At 36.4% G+C, this 16,281-nt stretch overlaps 1 protein-coding gene across 32 annotated transcripts in view; it reads right to left on the bottom strand.

Moving 5' to 3' along the window:
- The window catches only part of CLASP2 (cytoplasmic linker associated protein 2), a 152,943-nt gene that overhangs the window by 12,187 nt on the left and 124,475 nt on the right, over nt 1–16,281 (bottom strand). For 19 of the 32 annotated variants that reach the window (XM_032997394.2, XM_032997398.2, XM_032997389.2 and 16 more), the window contains 7 exons: nt 14,449–14,612; nt 13,207–13,285; nt 7,651–7,794; nt 3,746–3,889; nt 3,192–3,298; nt 2,233–2,386; nt 1,372–1,600 (listed from right to left, as the gene is read on the bottom strand). In XM_032997394.2, the coding sequence (XP_032853285.2) occupies nt 1,372–1,600; nt 2,233–2,386; nt 3,192–3,298; nt 3,746–3,889; nt 7,651–7,794; nt 13,207–13,285; nt 14,449–14,612 (1,021 nt within the window). Of the gene's footprint in view, nt 1–1,371; nt 1,601–2,232; nt 2,387–3,191; nt 3,299–3,745; nt 3,890–7,650; nt 7,795–12,997; nt 13,049–13,206; nt 13,286–14,448; nt 14,613–16,281 lie in introns of all 32 variants that reach the window. The other 13 variants (XM_032997385.2, XM_032997384.2, XM_032997387.2 and 10 more) reach the window with 1 other exon arrangement.

The raw sequence follows: 16,281 nt of genomic DNA, 5'->3' as shown, positions 1-16,281 counted from the left end.
TACTAAGGGTGAGCACAGGAATTAATCTAAGTACTTTGTTAAGATCCATGACAGAGCAGACCTAAATGATGCATTGCACTACTCCTCCAAGCAGGTCAAACTAATACTGATGGCAATGCTTCACTCCAGCCAGTCATGAGTTTTGACAAAACCAGAACATGCTAGTACAGCACAGATTAAATTTGCCTTAATGCAATATCCAGAAATATGTTGTCAGGTCTAAAGAGGCTTATCCCACGTAAATCAGGATCTCTGTAACTCAGAGTCTTGATCATAAACTGGATCTGCATGTGGATGGCAAAGGTATCTGATTATTGATATTTACATGACAAGATTTGTGAAAATTTGCATTCCCCTCAATCTTTTTCAGAAGATAATAATTGGCCATATGCCTTTTTACTCAACAGAAGAGAAAAAGAAAGGCACTTCACTTGGATTTGTTTTGCATTTAATGTAAACCTAAAGTCAGCTTATAGAATAGCTAAATAAAACACCATTTCAGAAAAAAACTTTGTTTTTCAACAATTTCTGTAACACATTTTTGCTGGATGACAGAAGGAAAAAAGCCAGAAGGGGAAAAATTTATTTGTCCCTCACTATTAAGAAATTTGTTTCCTTAAAAACTGATTTTAATCTGTAACTGAAAAGAAAGTATCAATAATAATGAATAACAGATTATGAAAACCACTTGCTACTTTTTAAAATAATGACAGTGGTGATACTTTGGAACCTTCCCAACATTTAGAGATAAAAAATTACCCAAAGGTATACTGAGAAATATTACAAAGAAGCTCTAGAAGCCTACAGAACAACAGCTCAAATTCTTAGATTTACATGGGCTAACTGTACCACCTTCCTGGTAAAAGCTGGTTTGTTTGGGTGTTGCTTTTTTTTTTTTTCCAAAAAGAATGTTTAGTCAATAGAAAATGCCAATGTCATGTTTCAAATACAAATATATTACTAAAAAAAATACTTAATCTTTCACCTAATTGCCAAACTGGTTTGATCTAGAGTTTTACTTCTTTGCTGTAAATATTTCCCCCTCCGCTCTTTAAATTTCAATCATAAAGCAATCTGATAAGTAAATTTGTATTGACAATACTGCTGCAGGATGTGCTACCAGATGAATACAATATAGTTCAGTATTTATCTCATTTTCACCCTTATCTCTACAAATACCAGGTAATCCAACAATGGCACTCAAAAGGATTACTAACAAATAAACTAATTTGCAATACAGTATTTGTAAAAACCTCTCAAAGGAGTGGCACTGGTGATACATATATTGCTAATCATAAATTCGGAAACCGAACTAAAAGAATGAAAATCTCATCGTTTTTCTTCTAGCACAGAATGCAACCTGAAGCTTACCATCAGGAAACTGCTCTGCATCATCATCAAACATGGCTTCTTTCAGAGCAGATTTATTAAATGAACTGATTCCATCAGAATAATTGTATGGGTTATAATCTCGTGAACGTGGTGAAGAGTGGGGAGGCATTGTGTTGAGTAATGATGTTTTGTTATCAAGAGCTGTTCGGCCTGTATCGCTCACACCACTTCCTGCTCTCAGCTCTACTATTCCAGAAGCACTGCAAATCTGCAGGAAAAGTAGTATCATATGAGCATATCAAATACACACAGACACGTTTCAATTAACTAAATTACTAATTCATCTATGTAGCAAAAGCTCACAAATTTTAAAAAGTTTACAAATTAAAAAAAAGGAAAGTGTACATAGTCCAAAAAAATGTGTGAACTAGAAACAGCTGTTTTATGTCAGAAGCTTGATGGTAAGTAAAGGCATGTTTAAGCATATTCGTATTTGGCAAGCTCAACAAATCTGAAAGCCAAAGTTCCACAGAAACAGAAGTTTAAAACACTGCATGTAGCTGTCTGAAAAACCCACAGATTTTGCACGGAATAAAGCCTTTGGAAAAACATATATTAAGGTGCAGACCTCTCAAAAACTGAACTCCAGCTGTTTTGCAAGATAATATATTTTTACATTGCTAACATTCTAAATAAACAAACAGCTAGTGCTATTTAGAATTAGCATTTACATACGAGTTCAGTCACATATTTTTCTAAAGCTCTGAAGTATTTTATGAGAAACATCCCATTTTGGTAGTTGTAATATAAACCTACTGAAAAACATGCTTTATCACTGGTAATGAATCAGTTACTGGCTTGGTTTGCCGATACCAAGATTCACTGAGTTTAAATGCTCACCGAATCGCCATCATCTTTTTTGGAATCTCGTTTTACAGGCTCATTCATATCTTCCTGACTACGAAAACTGAAATTCTGAATGGCTTCAGTGACTCCACGAAGAGAGCTGTAAATATCTTCAGAGTTCATATTTTCAGTGTCATAGTCAAATGCACTGTGGGCGACAGAGAAAGACATAGGAATGAATACGGATTTATTTTGGGACCCTATATTTTTAAATAACATTAGCATGGGACTAAAGAGACTCAAGAAATACTAATAAAAATTACTATTTTTCTTGAAACACATTAAGGAAGAAAGATGGTTCTCCACATAACAAAACTGTATTATAGTAAGCGTACTGTCACTGACAGAGAAAGCACTTGGGAGTAGCTAGCTAAGGGAACAGCTGTCTCATGTAGCAGCATCTGCCTGAAGAAGCAAACTTTTTCTCTGTTTTATGAGTAAGAAACAACTGGGAATTTTATACCATTCTCTCTTTCTGAAAAAAAGTTCTGAAATAAGAAGGGCTGATAAAACTCAACAGTTTTCACAGAAAGGTGAGTGCTAAGAGCAAAATTACAAAGTCCACTTGGCTGGCAACATCAGTACCACAAAATTGAAGACCAGAACATTTATGAACTACTACTTTTTTAGTCTCCCCAATGTTAAATCTGGTTTGCTGACCCAGCTGACATATTCTAACATTTGCTAGAGCTGAACACTTCCTTCTCTCGCTGATCCACTTGCTCACCAAGGGGCACAGCCCTCCCCACCTCAGGCCAGCCCTGACACGTGGCGGGGAGGACGAGTAGTTCACTGTCACTGCACGCGCGTTCTGCGGAGGGACGGGGATTGTTTTTCAGCACCTGTCACTTTGTGCAAAATTCGCTCCATGCCTTCGCTGTTGGGGTTACCATTTTGGATAACAGGTAGTGAAGCCTTAGATGCACACTGGTGTTATTACAGTTCTGCATTACCTTGGTGACAAAGTGTTCTGGGATGTATTGGTTGGGGAAGTGAGAGGACTTGACCAGCTTGCTGGGGAGCGTGGAGTAGGTCTTGTTAAAGGACTTCCCATTGAGCCCTGGAGGAGGAGAGTTGAGAAGAGATACTCCAATAGGACTTCAGCTGCCCTTTTAACCTATTATTGTATTTATTTTCTAGTGTCCAGAAACATTTAAAGAGCTTCTATTTAATTTCTTGTACTGGCTAACCAATTGCTAGCAACTTCAATCAGGTATAACTTTGAAATGAGTACAGTAAAAGATAAACTACACTTAAAAAACACATTCAAACTGAAATCATTTGGAAGTAACATCGACTTAGAAAGTATCACTCTCTGGAGGAAAAAGTCATTCCATAAAGAGTGATTAAAAAGTGGTATCTACTACTAAGACAGACTTCTACGTAGGATTTGTGTTGCCTCCCCTCCTCCACCAACCTTCTTGCTCTCACAAATAACTCTGCTGAAATGGACTTATGTTCAAAACAAGAGTAACTTCAGAAAGAATAGTAAGAGAGGTGTAGATACCTGGCCACTGTTGCCTGTATTCCGGAGATGATTATGGAGAAGCTTTGTGGCTCCGTCCTGAAATGTTTTTGGTAAAGCACCCAATAGCATTGTAAACTCTGGAGTGTTGAGTTCAAAAAGGGAAATCAGCACTGACTGTGCAGCCTAGAAGGAGAAAATACAGATCGAAGACATTAATTTGAGTTTCTAAAGTAATTTTATCAGAAAGAGACAACAAGTGGTAACTGGAAAACTTGACTTAAGTCTTGATCAGGGTTGAAAAAACATGTTAACAGATGTGAACAAAAGCAGTTCATATTTGCTGGTAAGCTGGAAGTTCAGATATTGATAAATCCAGGCACACAAGCAGCTCACACTTTGCACAATCATCTTAACAAGCAGTCTTTCAGAAATGTGCTCCTCAACGCCCCCAACCCCAGATCCCTACTTACAAAAAAAAGTACTGAAAGAATTTGCAAAATAGCTTTTAAAGGGTTTGGCAAGTCGAACAAATTTAGAGAGGAATGGAACACGCCAGGCAGGAACAAGGCTGCGATTCCTCCTTTTGAGTTCTGGAAGTGGTAATTACAGATGATGGATAATCAACACACTAGCTTGAAAAGGAACAGTTATCACTTTAGAAATTAAAAAACCAAAATGAAACAGATATTCTAATTTGGAATCAGACAGTCTTGATTTTGAGTTGTGATCAGAGCATTTGATGTTCTCTATAATTTATCCTACAACCAAACTAGTTAGTTAACCTTCCCCCCTCTTCCTGTCCCGCTTCCTTTATCTTTTTTAAAAGATAGGCAAGCATCATGAGGAATAATTCAGCTGACTACATATTCTAAAGATGAAAACTGTTAAGTATTGGAGTTTGTAGCCTACTGGATGTCACCTCCCACACCCTCAGTTTTAATTGTGCATCTTTAACATCATCCTCATCCTACAGCATGTTTTACTACATATATTTTTTTTATCTGAATCAAAAATATGGGCTCTTTACTGACAAAGCAATACAGTAAGTCAGACAATGGCTGGGTTCCCTCTAGTAAAGGAATGTTGACTGCATGACTTAGTAATGTTGGTACAGTTTGACAAGTATTCACTGGATAGTCTAATGGACCTGTCAACACAGCAGCTAAACTAACACATGCAATGAAGGGCTAGAGATTAAGTTCTCCAGAATTGTTTAATAGTTTCTCTGAAGTACGAAACTCTGTTTCTAAGATTAACCAACTATGCCTACTTTATACAGCTCACCATCAAGGTCTGCCATGCACTGGAGAGAACCAGTGCCTCACGCTAGACAGAATGAGAGGCAGCTTGCTTAAGCAGCAATGTTTTTTGAGCAAGTAGTTTAGAAAATTCTTTTAGACATTTATTTCCTCCTTTTGCTTCCAGAGCAATGAGCTGTAGCATTTTTTAATTAAAAGTGGAAAGCCAAGGTATGAGCACACATGCCAGCACACATCTCAGTATTAAGTTTAACGACAAAAATACTAGCATGTTAGATTGCCACAAATTATCTCTGCACACTCGTGACTGGCTGTTTTCTTTAACTTTTATTCCCTTCTCCCTCTCATAGCCTTCCCTTCAAGTGAACACCCTGAATGCCCTCTACAATATGTCTTGAATACTTCTCTTTTCCTTGGGATTTCTTACAGTCAGTCTTTTAAGAGAAACTGATACAAGGCAAAACCAAAACAAATCCAGCAACTGAGCAAAGGCTTGGGAATTATCACTTTATTCCTTTTGCCCTGTTATCCATGTCTCAACTTCACAACACTGCGTCTAAGCTGCCAACAGACAGTCCAGGATGATACCAGGAAAGAAACTGATACCATCAAGTCTGTCCCAAAATGAAGCTCAACCTAAAGTATCAAAATTGATACTGACTCACAGGTTTTCAACTATGCAGCTATCTATTTTCTCTCGTCCTTGACAAAAAAATGCATTTTAGAGTATTTGGAGGTTTAAGTCCAGTCATACAGATAACTTCTTTAAAAGTCTGCAATAAGGATCAGAAACAATTTTTTTTGGTTTTGTTTCTAGGAGAACTCCAAGAAGATTTTACTTCTTTCCAGAAGAACTCTAATTTTAGAAGAAATCTAAGTTCTGAAACACAGAATTTTACCTTCCAGAAAGAAGTCCCATGTCACTGAACTGCACTAACACTGCCCAACTTCAGACTAATAAGAGAGGATTTTTCGTAACACATGACTGGAAATGTTTTTATTAAAAAAAACCCCAAACCCATCAATTACACAGAAATGCACTTGGCAAAAACTTTTCATTTAAAGAAATCATACAATGTACTATAAGCGTATTAAAATAAATAAAATGAAAAGGCCTGTAATAGCAGGCTGTGAAGCCTGCTAAGAGAACGAAACATTTTATACCATCAGAATAACTCTTTTGATTACTTATTGGTGAAATTTTATTTTTGAGTTATTAAAGGCTTTTGGCAGTTAGTTGCCTCTAACAGCTGTGTTATGGAAAGAAAAAATAAAATGAGAAAACTTCATAAAATTAAGGTGTTCCAGGTGATTAAACTCACCAGCAATTCTTTCCATGATTCAGTTACTTAATGACATAAAAATGCTTATTAGAGATATGAACCATCAGATAAGACAGCTTGCCACGTGTCTTAGTACTAAAACTTTACTGATTTAGAAGATAGTGCTGCCTCAATTCTCCTCCTGTTTTATGGTCTTATGTATGTCACTGGAACATGGTACTAGGCAAGAAAAGTCCATAGGATATAATCTATTACTGCTTTCTCATAGTCATGAAGTTATATAAGAAGTGAAAGACAGAAATATTATTTCCAGTATAAACTCTCCTATGTTTTTTTATTACATATTGCAAACATTCCAGATACTAAGAAGTTGTGGAAGTTATTTTTATTTTTGTTCTCTTCACATAACACACTTTGTGAGGCAACTCCCACTATTTCCTCTCAAATGCTTTCCCACAAAATATCCTTCCTAATTAAAGGAAGCTTTGGTACTGTTTCCAGAAATTATGAAGTTGCCAAAACCCAAACTTATTATTTGAAAAATGTTAGCATGCTGATAATGGCAGCTAAGAATGGCTGGTGACAATCAGAACAAGAACAAAACTCTATTCCACCAAACTGCAAATAAAATGCAAAGACTTTTGTTTTCTATAATTGGAAGAACTATTTAGAAACGCCTTCCAAAGACTGCATTAGTACAGTTCTCATGGTTACACCGTATCTCTGGTGTACCTACATAGCTCACAAATACTCATTTTCACTTCACAATAATTATGTGGAAGAGGGAGTTTTGCACTGGAACCACAGAAGCTTTGATAATACTTCATTAAAGCACAAACTTTTTTTTTTGTCAAAGGGTCAAGACTTATTTACCTATCTTTTGTTAAACACAAAGGGTTTGAGACAATCCAACAGAGACTGAACCAAGTTTGCTACCAGATTTACCATTCCTGTTACAAATGTGCTATTGGTATATCACAGAGGGTGGTTTCTGAAGTAATATTAAAACTGTATAGAAAATGCTCACTGAAGACATTTTAATCCTAGATAGTGGTTGAAACTAAGTTATTCCTTTCATTAAGAAAAATAATCTTAACATGTTAACATAAATGAAAATATAACCCTAACAGAGAGTTTCAAGTTGAGTTAATTTTGAATTTTCACTTAAATATTCCTCAACATATAATTTCTGGCAAAGTTTTACTTTGTCACTTCTGATACTTTATACAGAAAAATTAGGTGTTTGCCGAGAAGAATACAGAAGTATCTTTTCCCTATGAAAGAGTATGCTTGTTTTTAAAGGAAACATATATTTTTTGTTTAGGCAAGAAATATTACCTTCTCTAATTTGCCAAGATACTTGAAACGTACTACAACTCTAAGCACACGTGAACAAACCTACCTTCCTAACATCTGAGCTTTTAGGTTCTGTGGTCCAGGTGATGATTCGAGACACTGCTAACCGAGTTTCACTTGAATTTACAAAATCTCCTGGATCCATCTGTTGTGCAAGAGTCTCTATGTATTTAAGGATTGCAACTTTGACCTGCAAAGAGAAACAGAGTCAGGTAGACAATAACAATGGTGTGCTGCAAGAACTAGTGTGTTCAGAGAGTACAGTGTTCATTCCAGAAAATAAAAATATTTTTTTCCCCCAATTAACCTAAACACCTTTTTAGTACTGATATAAAACTCTATACAATAAATCAATCTACAAATGGATATAACATTGCAAGAAGGGAGTTATTCCACAGAAATTCAAATAGTAATAGAAATCTTAGGTTTCACTGGTAACAACTAAAAGATACATAAATCATTGCATATATGCAGAAGCTTGTATTTAACAAAAAGAAAACCAATGTAGTCAGAATATTTAAGAATAGTCAGGATTTTACAGAATTATTCAGAATTATTAAGTAGTTTTTTCAAATACTAGAATGAAAAATGAACATCATCTGGTGAACCAATAATCAGTTCCTATTAGTTCCTAATATGTAGTTAACACTCATTCTTTTAGAAGACACCAGAGTTGAGCAGTCACTATCTTTGGGGATAAGCCACATGAATCTTCCCATTAAATAATAAAAAAGGTACGTAAAAGAATTTCTACAAAAGACTTAGAAGGGGTCACATGCACACTTTTCCTTTGAAGGTATTTAGAAGACAGACATATATTTACCAGGACAGAAAAGATGTTTTACTCCCTCATTTATCTGAGCATCGTTCTCCTACTCCACTAACTCCCTCCACTCCTTGTGTAGAATCTCCGTTTTACACATCCCAGGCTCTAGCCTCTCTCCAGTTTCTCCAAAATTGCACCACTCCACAGCTTTGGGCAAAGGGCTATTATGCCTCTATCTCCCTTAAATGTTTATCTTCTCAGCTCCTGCTGCCCCAGAGATTTGTCATGCAACCCATCAACAAAAACAGTGAACATTTGTTTAGAGCATCTATTTGATTAGTTGCTTTTATTTCCACTAATAATTACAGCGAACCAGAAATACCTACCAGGAGGGAGACACCTATGTCCATCATAACCAGAAAGAAAAAGAGTTCTGTGTGTATTTTTAATTGTTCACAGCTTGTAGTACAACTGTTCTGAGCAAAGCTATTTAGAAATTTCCCTTGGTCATGAAAACTAGCAAGCTTCTAAAAATTAAGTGACACGCACGTTAGTGATAGCTGATACACACAGATTAATAGTGAATACTTCATTTTCACAGCAGCTGTTAAAGCTTGACCTCTCCAACGTTACAACAAGCAACAGCTGGAGGCTTTCATCTTATGCAGATCAGTACCAACAAATGTAGTAAACCCCACACTATTTGCTCAATTCCTCCCAAGGAAAAAAAACCACCAAACATCTCTGCAGCAAGAAACCTTAGGCTACATGGTTTTCCAAATATGAAGTAATAGTTAAAATTTCTAAATTACCAAGTGAAACGATTATGACAGCACTATCTTTCATTATTCATGATTTAAATACATATAATATCACACCTTAAAAAAACCACCAAACTATTAAAAATTGTAACATTGAGACCATCCAGAGGCATTTCTCCCAATGAAAATGTTCCAGAGTACTGTATCTGAGGGAGCAGTGTTATTTAGTGTTTAAACTACTCTTACAGAGTAAACTGCACAGACTTCTGGAAAGATAGAGGCTCTCAGGAGACAGAAGGGCACTGAGCAGAAGATTAATGGAGAGAGTTCGCACTAATAAAGCTTTTCACTGCGAGACAGATACCCAAAGCTGACTTTGACACCTATTTTGAACAAGAGTAGTTTCACTAACTGCTTCTGAGAGAAGAAATTCTGGAAGGGGTACCTTTCTATGCTCAAATATATTGAGACAGTATTATATGGTTAAGAAAACCCCACCCTGAAGTAAACTCCATAATAGCAGCAAATTTACTTATGATGTATCTTTGTCATTATTTCCAGTAAGTATGTACAGAGTTGAGATTTAGAAATAAAAGGTCTAATATAGTTCTCTTCAACAATCTATTTAATCTCTCTGAGAAAGGAGATGAACAATTTTTGACTGCAATGAAAGGAGCTCTAGCAATTGTTACAATGAATATTTGCTGTTAATCTGAAATCACTGTCTGTGAAGTTGTTGAATACTGTCTTGACTTTCTTCGTACTCTTCTAGGTTGAATTTATTTTACTTTTGCTGGACTATAAACACTGAGACATTTTTCCTGTACAGCATATAACACAAACAGACTTTTTGTTTAATAGCACTGCTGTATTAAGTGAGCTGAAATATAGATCAAGCTAGAATTAGCACTATTACTCACAAAAAAGAGATCAGACATAAACGGAACTAAAGTGCTTCATAAACATCTTTCACAGCTAATGAAATGACAAATTCTGGCACAAAAACATGTGCAAGTATGTGCAGAGATTCAGGAAATACTGCAAGGATGCAACCCAGTCAGTGCCAGAAGGCAAATTATTTTCCTGTTCTGTGAAAAATTCGAGTTTACGGTTTAATTTGCTGCATCAGGGTAAGAAAAAAGAAACATTTCGTGTAACAGGAAAAAAAGAAAAAAGGAGAGAGGACCGTAGAGAAGCTGCTTTACTTAAACCAGAAAAAAATTCGTCTCTTACAATGCTTTCCCGGGATGCAGGAGCCTCAGCTCTGCCCTACTCAGACTGAATACAAGCAATCATGCAAAGTGACTTTCTGATTGCCCCATCCCAGGTGTCTGTCCCTAAATTACTGGATACTCAGGAGTGACTTTCTCTGAGATTATTTCACTAAATTACTAAAACATACCCTGAAGATGAATTGTAAAGGGTGCACTCATCTCTGAATCGGTGTTATTGGTTGGTTGTTTTTTTTTGAATTCAGAAATTCCAATATGGATTTAGAAAAAAAAAAAAAAATCTGCTCAACTGCAGCAAAAACCTTTGTCAACAAATCGGTATTTTCAAAGTAAAGAAGGGTTCAGAAATTTGTAATGAACTCTGGTCACAACGCTTAAATCAATCTCTCGGTGAGCGTGAGCCATTTGATACTCAACCTGAGACAAAGGGAAGTGATGATCTGAAGTGTATTTCAGGACAACACCATCCTTTGAAAAGCATATGTTCTGCAGCTGTGAAAATAAGCTTAACAGATTACATCCCATCTAGCAAATCTGACTCCTGTGCCCATCCATACATTTGACCAAAACAGATACATGCATCTGGCACCTCTAAACTGTGTTTCAGCAGTTCACCACACCTACATGTAAAATTATAGCAAAAGAAAGAGAGATGGATACAGCATAATACGCTGTGCTGCATCCTCCATGGATTAGGTCACCAGAACTGTATCTTCTCTATGTTTGGTCCTCTTACTGGCTAGCTGCCCAAATCCACCCCTATGGCCACTCTAAAAGCTCAATTTCTATGGTCCAAGACTTAGCTGTGTTCCTAAGTGTACGAACGACAATGACAGTTTACTCTAAAGGATCATGATTATTTACTACTACCACATGAAAACCAGAAAGAAAAGTCATTTGTAGAAGGGAATCCTTCCACGGAGTGAATTTCAGACCTGTCATCCCTTCTGATATCTGACCACCCATCTTTAAGGATGCTGAAAATCCTTGCTCTGATTTTTCCTGTCACAGTGAATGCTGTTTCTGTGTCTACCTAGGCCAAAGGCACACACTGCCACAAAACAATCATTTATCAGAGTAAGAACAAAAGCTGAAGACCAAGAAATAAAATAGTGCCCTAGGATTATCAATCTGTTGGACATCTGGGTGCACTGAAGACGGGATTTAGACAAAATCTGTAAGAATGTGGATGTTTAATAGAGTCTTCTGCAATTTATTTTCAATAAATTTACTGTCTGGATCCTTAAGATGTAGTTACCTCAAAGATGGAAGTAGAGGGTAGATACCACTTTCTTCTGAAAAAAACAGCTTACCTTCTCTTAAACAGTTACATACTTTACTGTCCCAAAAATTAATTTTAAATACTCTCTTTATTTGATTTCAAAGTAACAGGCGATCTTCTATGGATGTAGCATTTACTAAGATCTTGATTTCAGAAGCCTCTCTCAAATACTGGAAATTATTTCCAGAATGCCTTCCCATTACGTGTTTCAGATTTCTTAAATCCTTCTAGGTCGCACAGTGAACACTCTTGAACTTAGCCCCAAGTCAGCCTAGTAGGAGTCCATGTCTCATTCCAAAACTATACTTTCAACTTTGAAACATGATCGATACGTGTTTACCAACTATACTATTATATGGAAAAAAAAAGAACATCTCAACCATCAAATTCACCTTCCTGGGGAGGAAAACCAAGTAAAACAAAAGCAAACCCAATTTGTTCCAAGGATTTATTTAAACAACAAACTGATTTTTACTACCTCATTTACTGTCTTCAATAAATGACAGCAGTCCCTTTTTAACACAGCTCTACGAAGCAACAGTGGTCAACGTATCAACTGTCCTCAAAAGCTTAAAAATGTAAGTTTTACTGTATTGTAGACAAAAAAGGCATATTCATGTAACTTTATGTTCAACATAACTTGGGAAGTCATATTCTTGTGCAGTATCAAACTATGTAAAAGTATTTCGTGCAGGACAGAGCAGAAAATGCCAGTTATCATATGCTTGTTATTTCCCCATTTACATCACTTGTAAATCTTCTTAGGATTTGATGCATTTATCCTAAAATCAACTCTCTTTGGAACCGTAAATGTACTACAGAATATATTTTTACTTTTCAGTTATACTGACAAGTCTATGTACTACAGATTCTTATGTAAAAATGTGTGTAATTATAAAGCTACACACTGCTTTCAGAAGAGTAAGTGTACCACAAAGGGAGCTGATTTTTAACATAGCAACTCAAGTTCATATTAATATTAAAATAATTTAAAGTAAATTCAAGACCTATCAGGTGAACACAGGAAAAAAAAATATATATGAACTAGAGAAACACGATTGGGAAATCACAAACATAAAATTAGAAGACTTGATAGGGTGAGTTTGCATAACCAGCTTGATGTTAGGCGGCCACATTTTTGTTGCTTGTTTTTACTGTACTGTGGTTTTATTAAATCTCTCTTGCAGCAAACATTTCATACTAGTGTAATGTTTAAAATCGAACAAATGCATGCTTAAAGTTTCTCGCAAAGGTTAGTAGCAGCATACCAATGCATTCAAATAAAAATTATTGGAAACACTGTAAGAGTTTGACATAGGGTTAAGAATAAAGACAGTAATTCAGACAAAAACCTTTGAGCTCCAAAAAGAGCGAAGCTGGTCCTGTAGTGCTGGCTTGACTGTCTGAAAGTTTACAAAAGAAAAATCCACTAATTGAAAACTTTTTATTCCTTTATTTTTTTAAAACAAAACAAAAATAACAATCCAAATTCAAATATTAAGACAAGCAAATATCTATCAATGAAGACTTTTGTTTGCAATGCGAGTCTGAAAACTCTTACCTTTAGGCTAGGTGTTTGGGTCTGGTCAACAGTAAATCTCATTAAAATACTGAACTGGAGGTCATTTGGAAAAGATTCCCTGTAAAAGAAACAAATCAAAGCATGTTAAGTTATGTAAAATTTTCTTTTAATACCTGCTGAGAGGAACAAAATAAGCCCTCACTCTTTTCAGTAAAGAAAAGCTTTAGTACTTCTGGAAGAAAAAAATTTCTACCGTTTTTGTTGATGTTATATCTGACTTTTAGAAACATTCACTTAGCATGTGAAGGACAAAATTTAAGAAATTCCTGCTCTGACGCAATTATGGCTGGAATATATAATGCAAGTAACACGGAATGATACAGTAATGATATGGCAGCATTCTGACTGTAAATCTAAGCAATCCTCACACTGTGAGGCAGCAGTACTGCTAAGGAACGCACCACAGCCCTCCCGCACGCTTCTCTGAACTGTTCCACTCCGGGCTGCCTCCTCTCCCCCACACCTCACCCTCCGGGTATGACCCTCAAAGGCTCTGCTGCAGCAGCAGCAAGAGGTGTAGCAGCTCATACTCCCTCTCTCCCTGCAACGTGTGTCATAACCGTCCCCAGATTTCACACAACTGCTACATGAACAGGTTCAGCAGAAGCCCAGACCGCTCAGACTGTCCTGTGCTCCAGAGTGGAGGATGAGCAGAGGGTAGGTCTCAGAGCCCCTCCAACTCAACTCAAAAATCTAGCTTCCATTTGGAAATTAAACTGGCCAGGGACAGGCAGCTCTGACGGTCCCCAAAATCACGTAAGATCATTTTGGCATCAGGCAAGTAGCAAAGAGTGGCGGGAAGACAGAAAACAAATCCATTACTGCCTTAACTCCTTAAAAGCTTGCTGACACTGAGAAAGGAATATCCCAACAACATTTTCGTATCAAAATAAAGAAGTTCAAACACAAGCACTGCATCACTGAACACAAGGCCAGAGAACAAACGCACAGCTCAGATGCAGATTTTGGCATCAGGCAAATAGTATCATATTAATTGTTCAGCACTAAGGACTCAAACCCTTTCAACTAAGTGTCACTTAGCAAACCAGAACGCTTAAAGCAGCAAGGTGTACTGAAGTTACGTGATCTGTTATTAGCTCTGTGTTTTTCCAAGAATCTCATAGCAGACAAAAAAACCCCTAAACTTGGAAAGCAGCATGAGGGTTTGGATGTTTTTTTAGTGCCTTTTTCTTATTACAGTTTTTTTTAAGAACTCATTACCTCGTGACATCAAGTGCCTTCTGAACTTTTGCTTGTACAGACCCAAGCAAATCAGCACCCATTTTTTTCAACAGTTGTGTCAGCAGTACAAAGAGCCAGTCCTGTAGATCTTCTTTATGGACCTGGATAAAGTCCACCAGTGTCTCCAAAAACATACTGAACACCTAAAAGGCAGAAGAAGATGGAAAGAGGGTAGGATGGGGCAAAAGAGGAAACGACACTGACGTATGCTGAACTTACAAACAAAGAAGAAAGCAGTAAGGGAATCAGAGGCAGAGAAAGGCAGTGTTTTGCAGCCAAGCAGGAGAAAAAATGAAAAAAAAAAAAAAAAAAAAAAAAAAAGAAATCTGTCTTGCTTTTTCATTGGATTTCGATACAAGAGTAGATTGGAAATGTTAGCTGACTTCTGTAGAAGTTTGACAATTAGGTGTTCCATGCAGTTTCATCAAGAAAGGAAATGCTTACTGTGATGGCTGGCGCAACCTCAATTTTTTCAGTAAAATTTTTTTAGCCCTTCAAGCTTTGTCATTAAGTTGATTTGATATATTCCTTGAAGACTACAATAATACTTTCTCTCTAAAACCAAAAAATCTGCTACAATTCTTTTGCAAAATACTAATGGTAAATATCTGCATTACTAAATACTTCAAAATCCAGAAAGTTGGCCAATTCCTTTACATAAAATATTTGTGGAACAGAACAAGATTCTCCTCCTACTGGAGCTATCCAAACAGAAAATTATTCACCAGAGTAGGGACAAAAGCCACAATACATTTCAGATTGGCAGGTGTTCAAAACACAGAAGTACTTTTGTCTTCTCAAAAACATGTTATCCATTGTGTTCTTTTCAACAAACATTGTTGAATACAATAAATACAAATAATGTTGAAAAAACTGCATTCAGTAAAAAAAATGACGTGTATTACTGTATTTATTGTAATCTCAGCACTCAGACCAGGAAGAAAGGCTTTTTGGAGGGAAGAGGTAAAGCAGGGCATGACAAATATGTGACTTTGTTTAAAAATCCTTTTTAATATCTTAGTAATTATATGTTTTTTCAAGACTTATGGTGAAATCAGGATGTATATGTTCTATACCACTGTGGCCCAAGAGTTTCCCATTTCTCTGACAAGAAACCAGTCCATGGAAGTGGGCTTTCTTCTACAGCACTGATCAAGTATGCAGGAGTAGGCACATTTTTGTTTTCCTTCAGCCCTGAGGAAATAAGATCTCTTTTCATGTTGATAATCAGGCCAGGGTAAGCAAATCCACACTGTAGGTGAAAAAATCCATACAGGTACCTTCAAAAGAAGTGCCTCAAAATTTACATTAGAAATAAAATATAAATTCAGACTCCTTTTGCCAAGAAAAGTTGGACCAGATGATCCTTCAGGTCCCTTCCAACATGGTATTCTATGATTCTTTCACAGTCTCAGAGAGAATCTTTTAAGTCATCTTAAATACTGAAAAGCTGTTTTAGAAACAAAACAATACAAATTCTACTCAACATAAAGCCCATAAGGAGGATCTTCTTCAATTAACTTCCCGTTTAGGGCAAAGTAAATTGAAAATTGTAAATAAAAATAATAATAATAATAATAATAATAAAGGAATTGCTAACTCCTCTGCTGTCAAGACTTGTAATCAAGTCTGAGGTCAAAAAATAGCCCTCCCATTAGTGGGAAGAAATTTTTTTTATGCTTGGGATTGGAAATGCCTTCTGTACTCAACTGAACTGAAACAATATACCACTTTGTGGATGCACAAGTAGTAGGCACAATTATAAGATGTGGGCAAAACCAAACCAAAAAGTGCTTTCTGTACAGTAATCAG

The sequence above is a fragment of the Tyto alba genome, unplaced genomic scaffold (genome assembly GCF_018691265.1).
Source record: "Tyto alba isolate M040663 unplaced genomic scaffold, T.alba_DEE_v4.0 Super-Scaffold_46, whole genome shotgun sequence".
NCBI classification, from domain to species: Eukaryota; Metazoa; Chordata; class Aves; order Strigiformes; family Tytonidae; genus Tyto; species Tyto alba.
The sequence above is the reverse complement of the archived record's forward strand: the minus strand, read 5'-3'. Positions and strand labels throughout refer to the sequence as shown.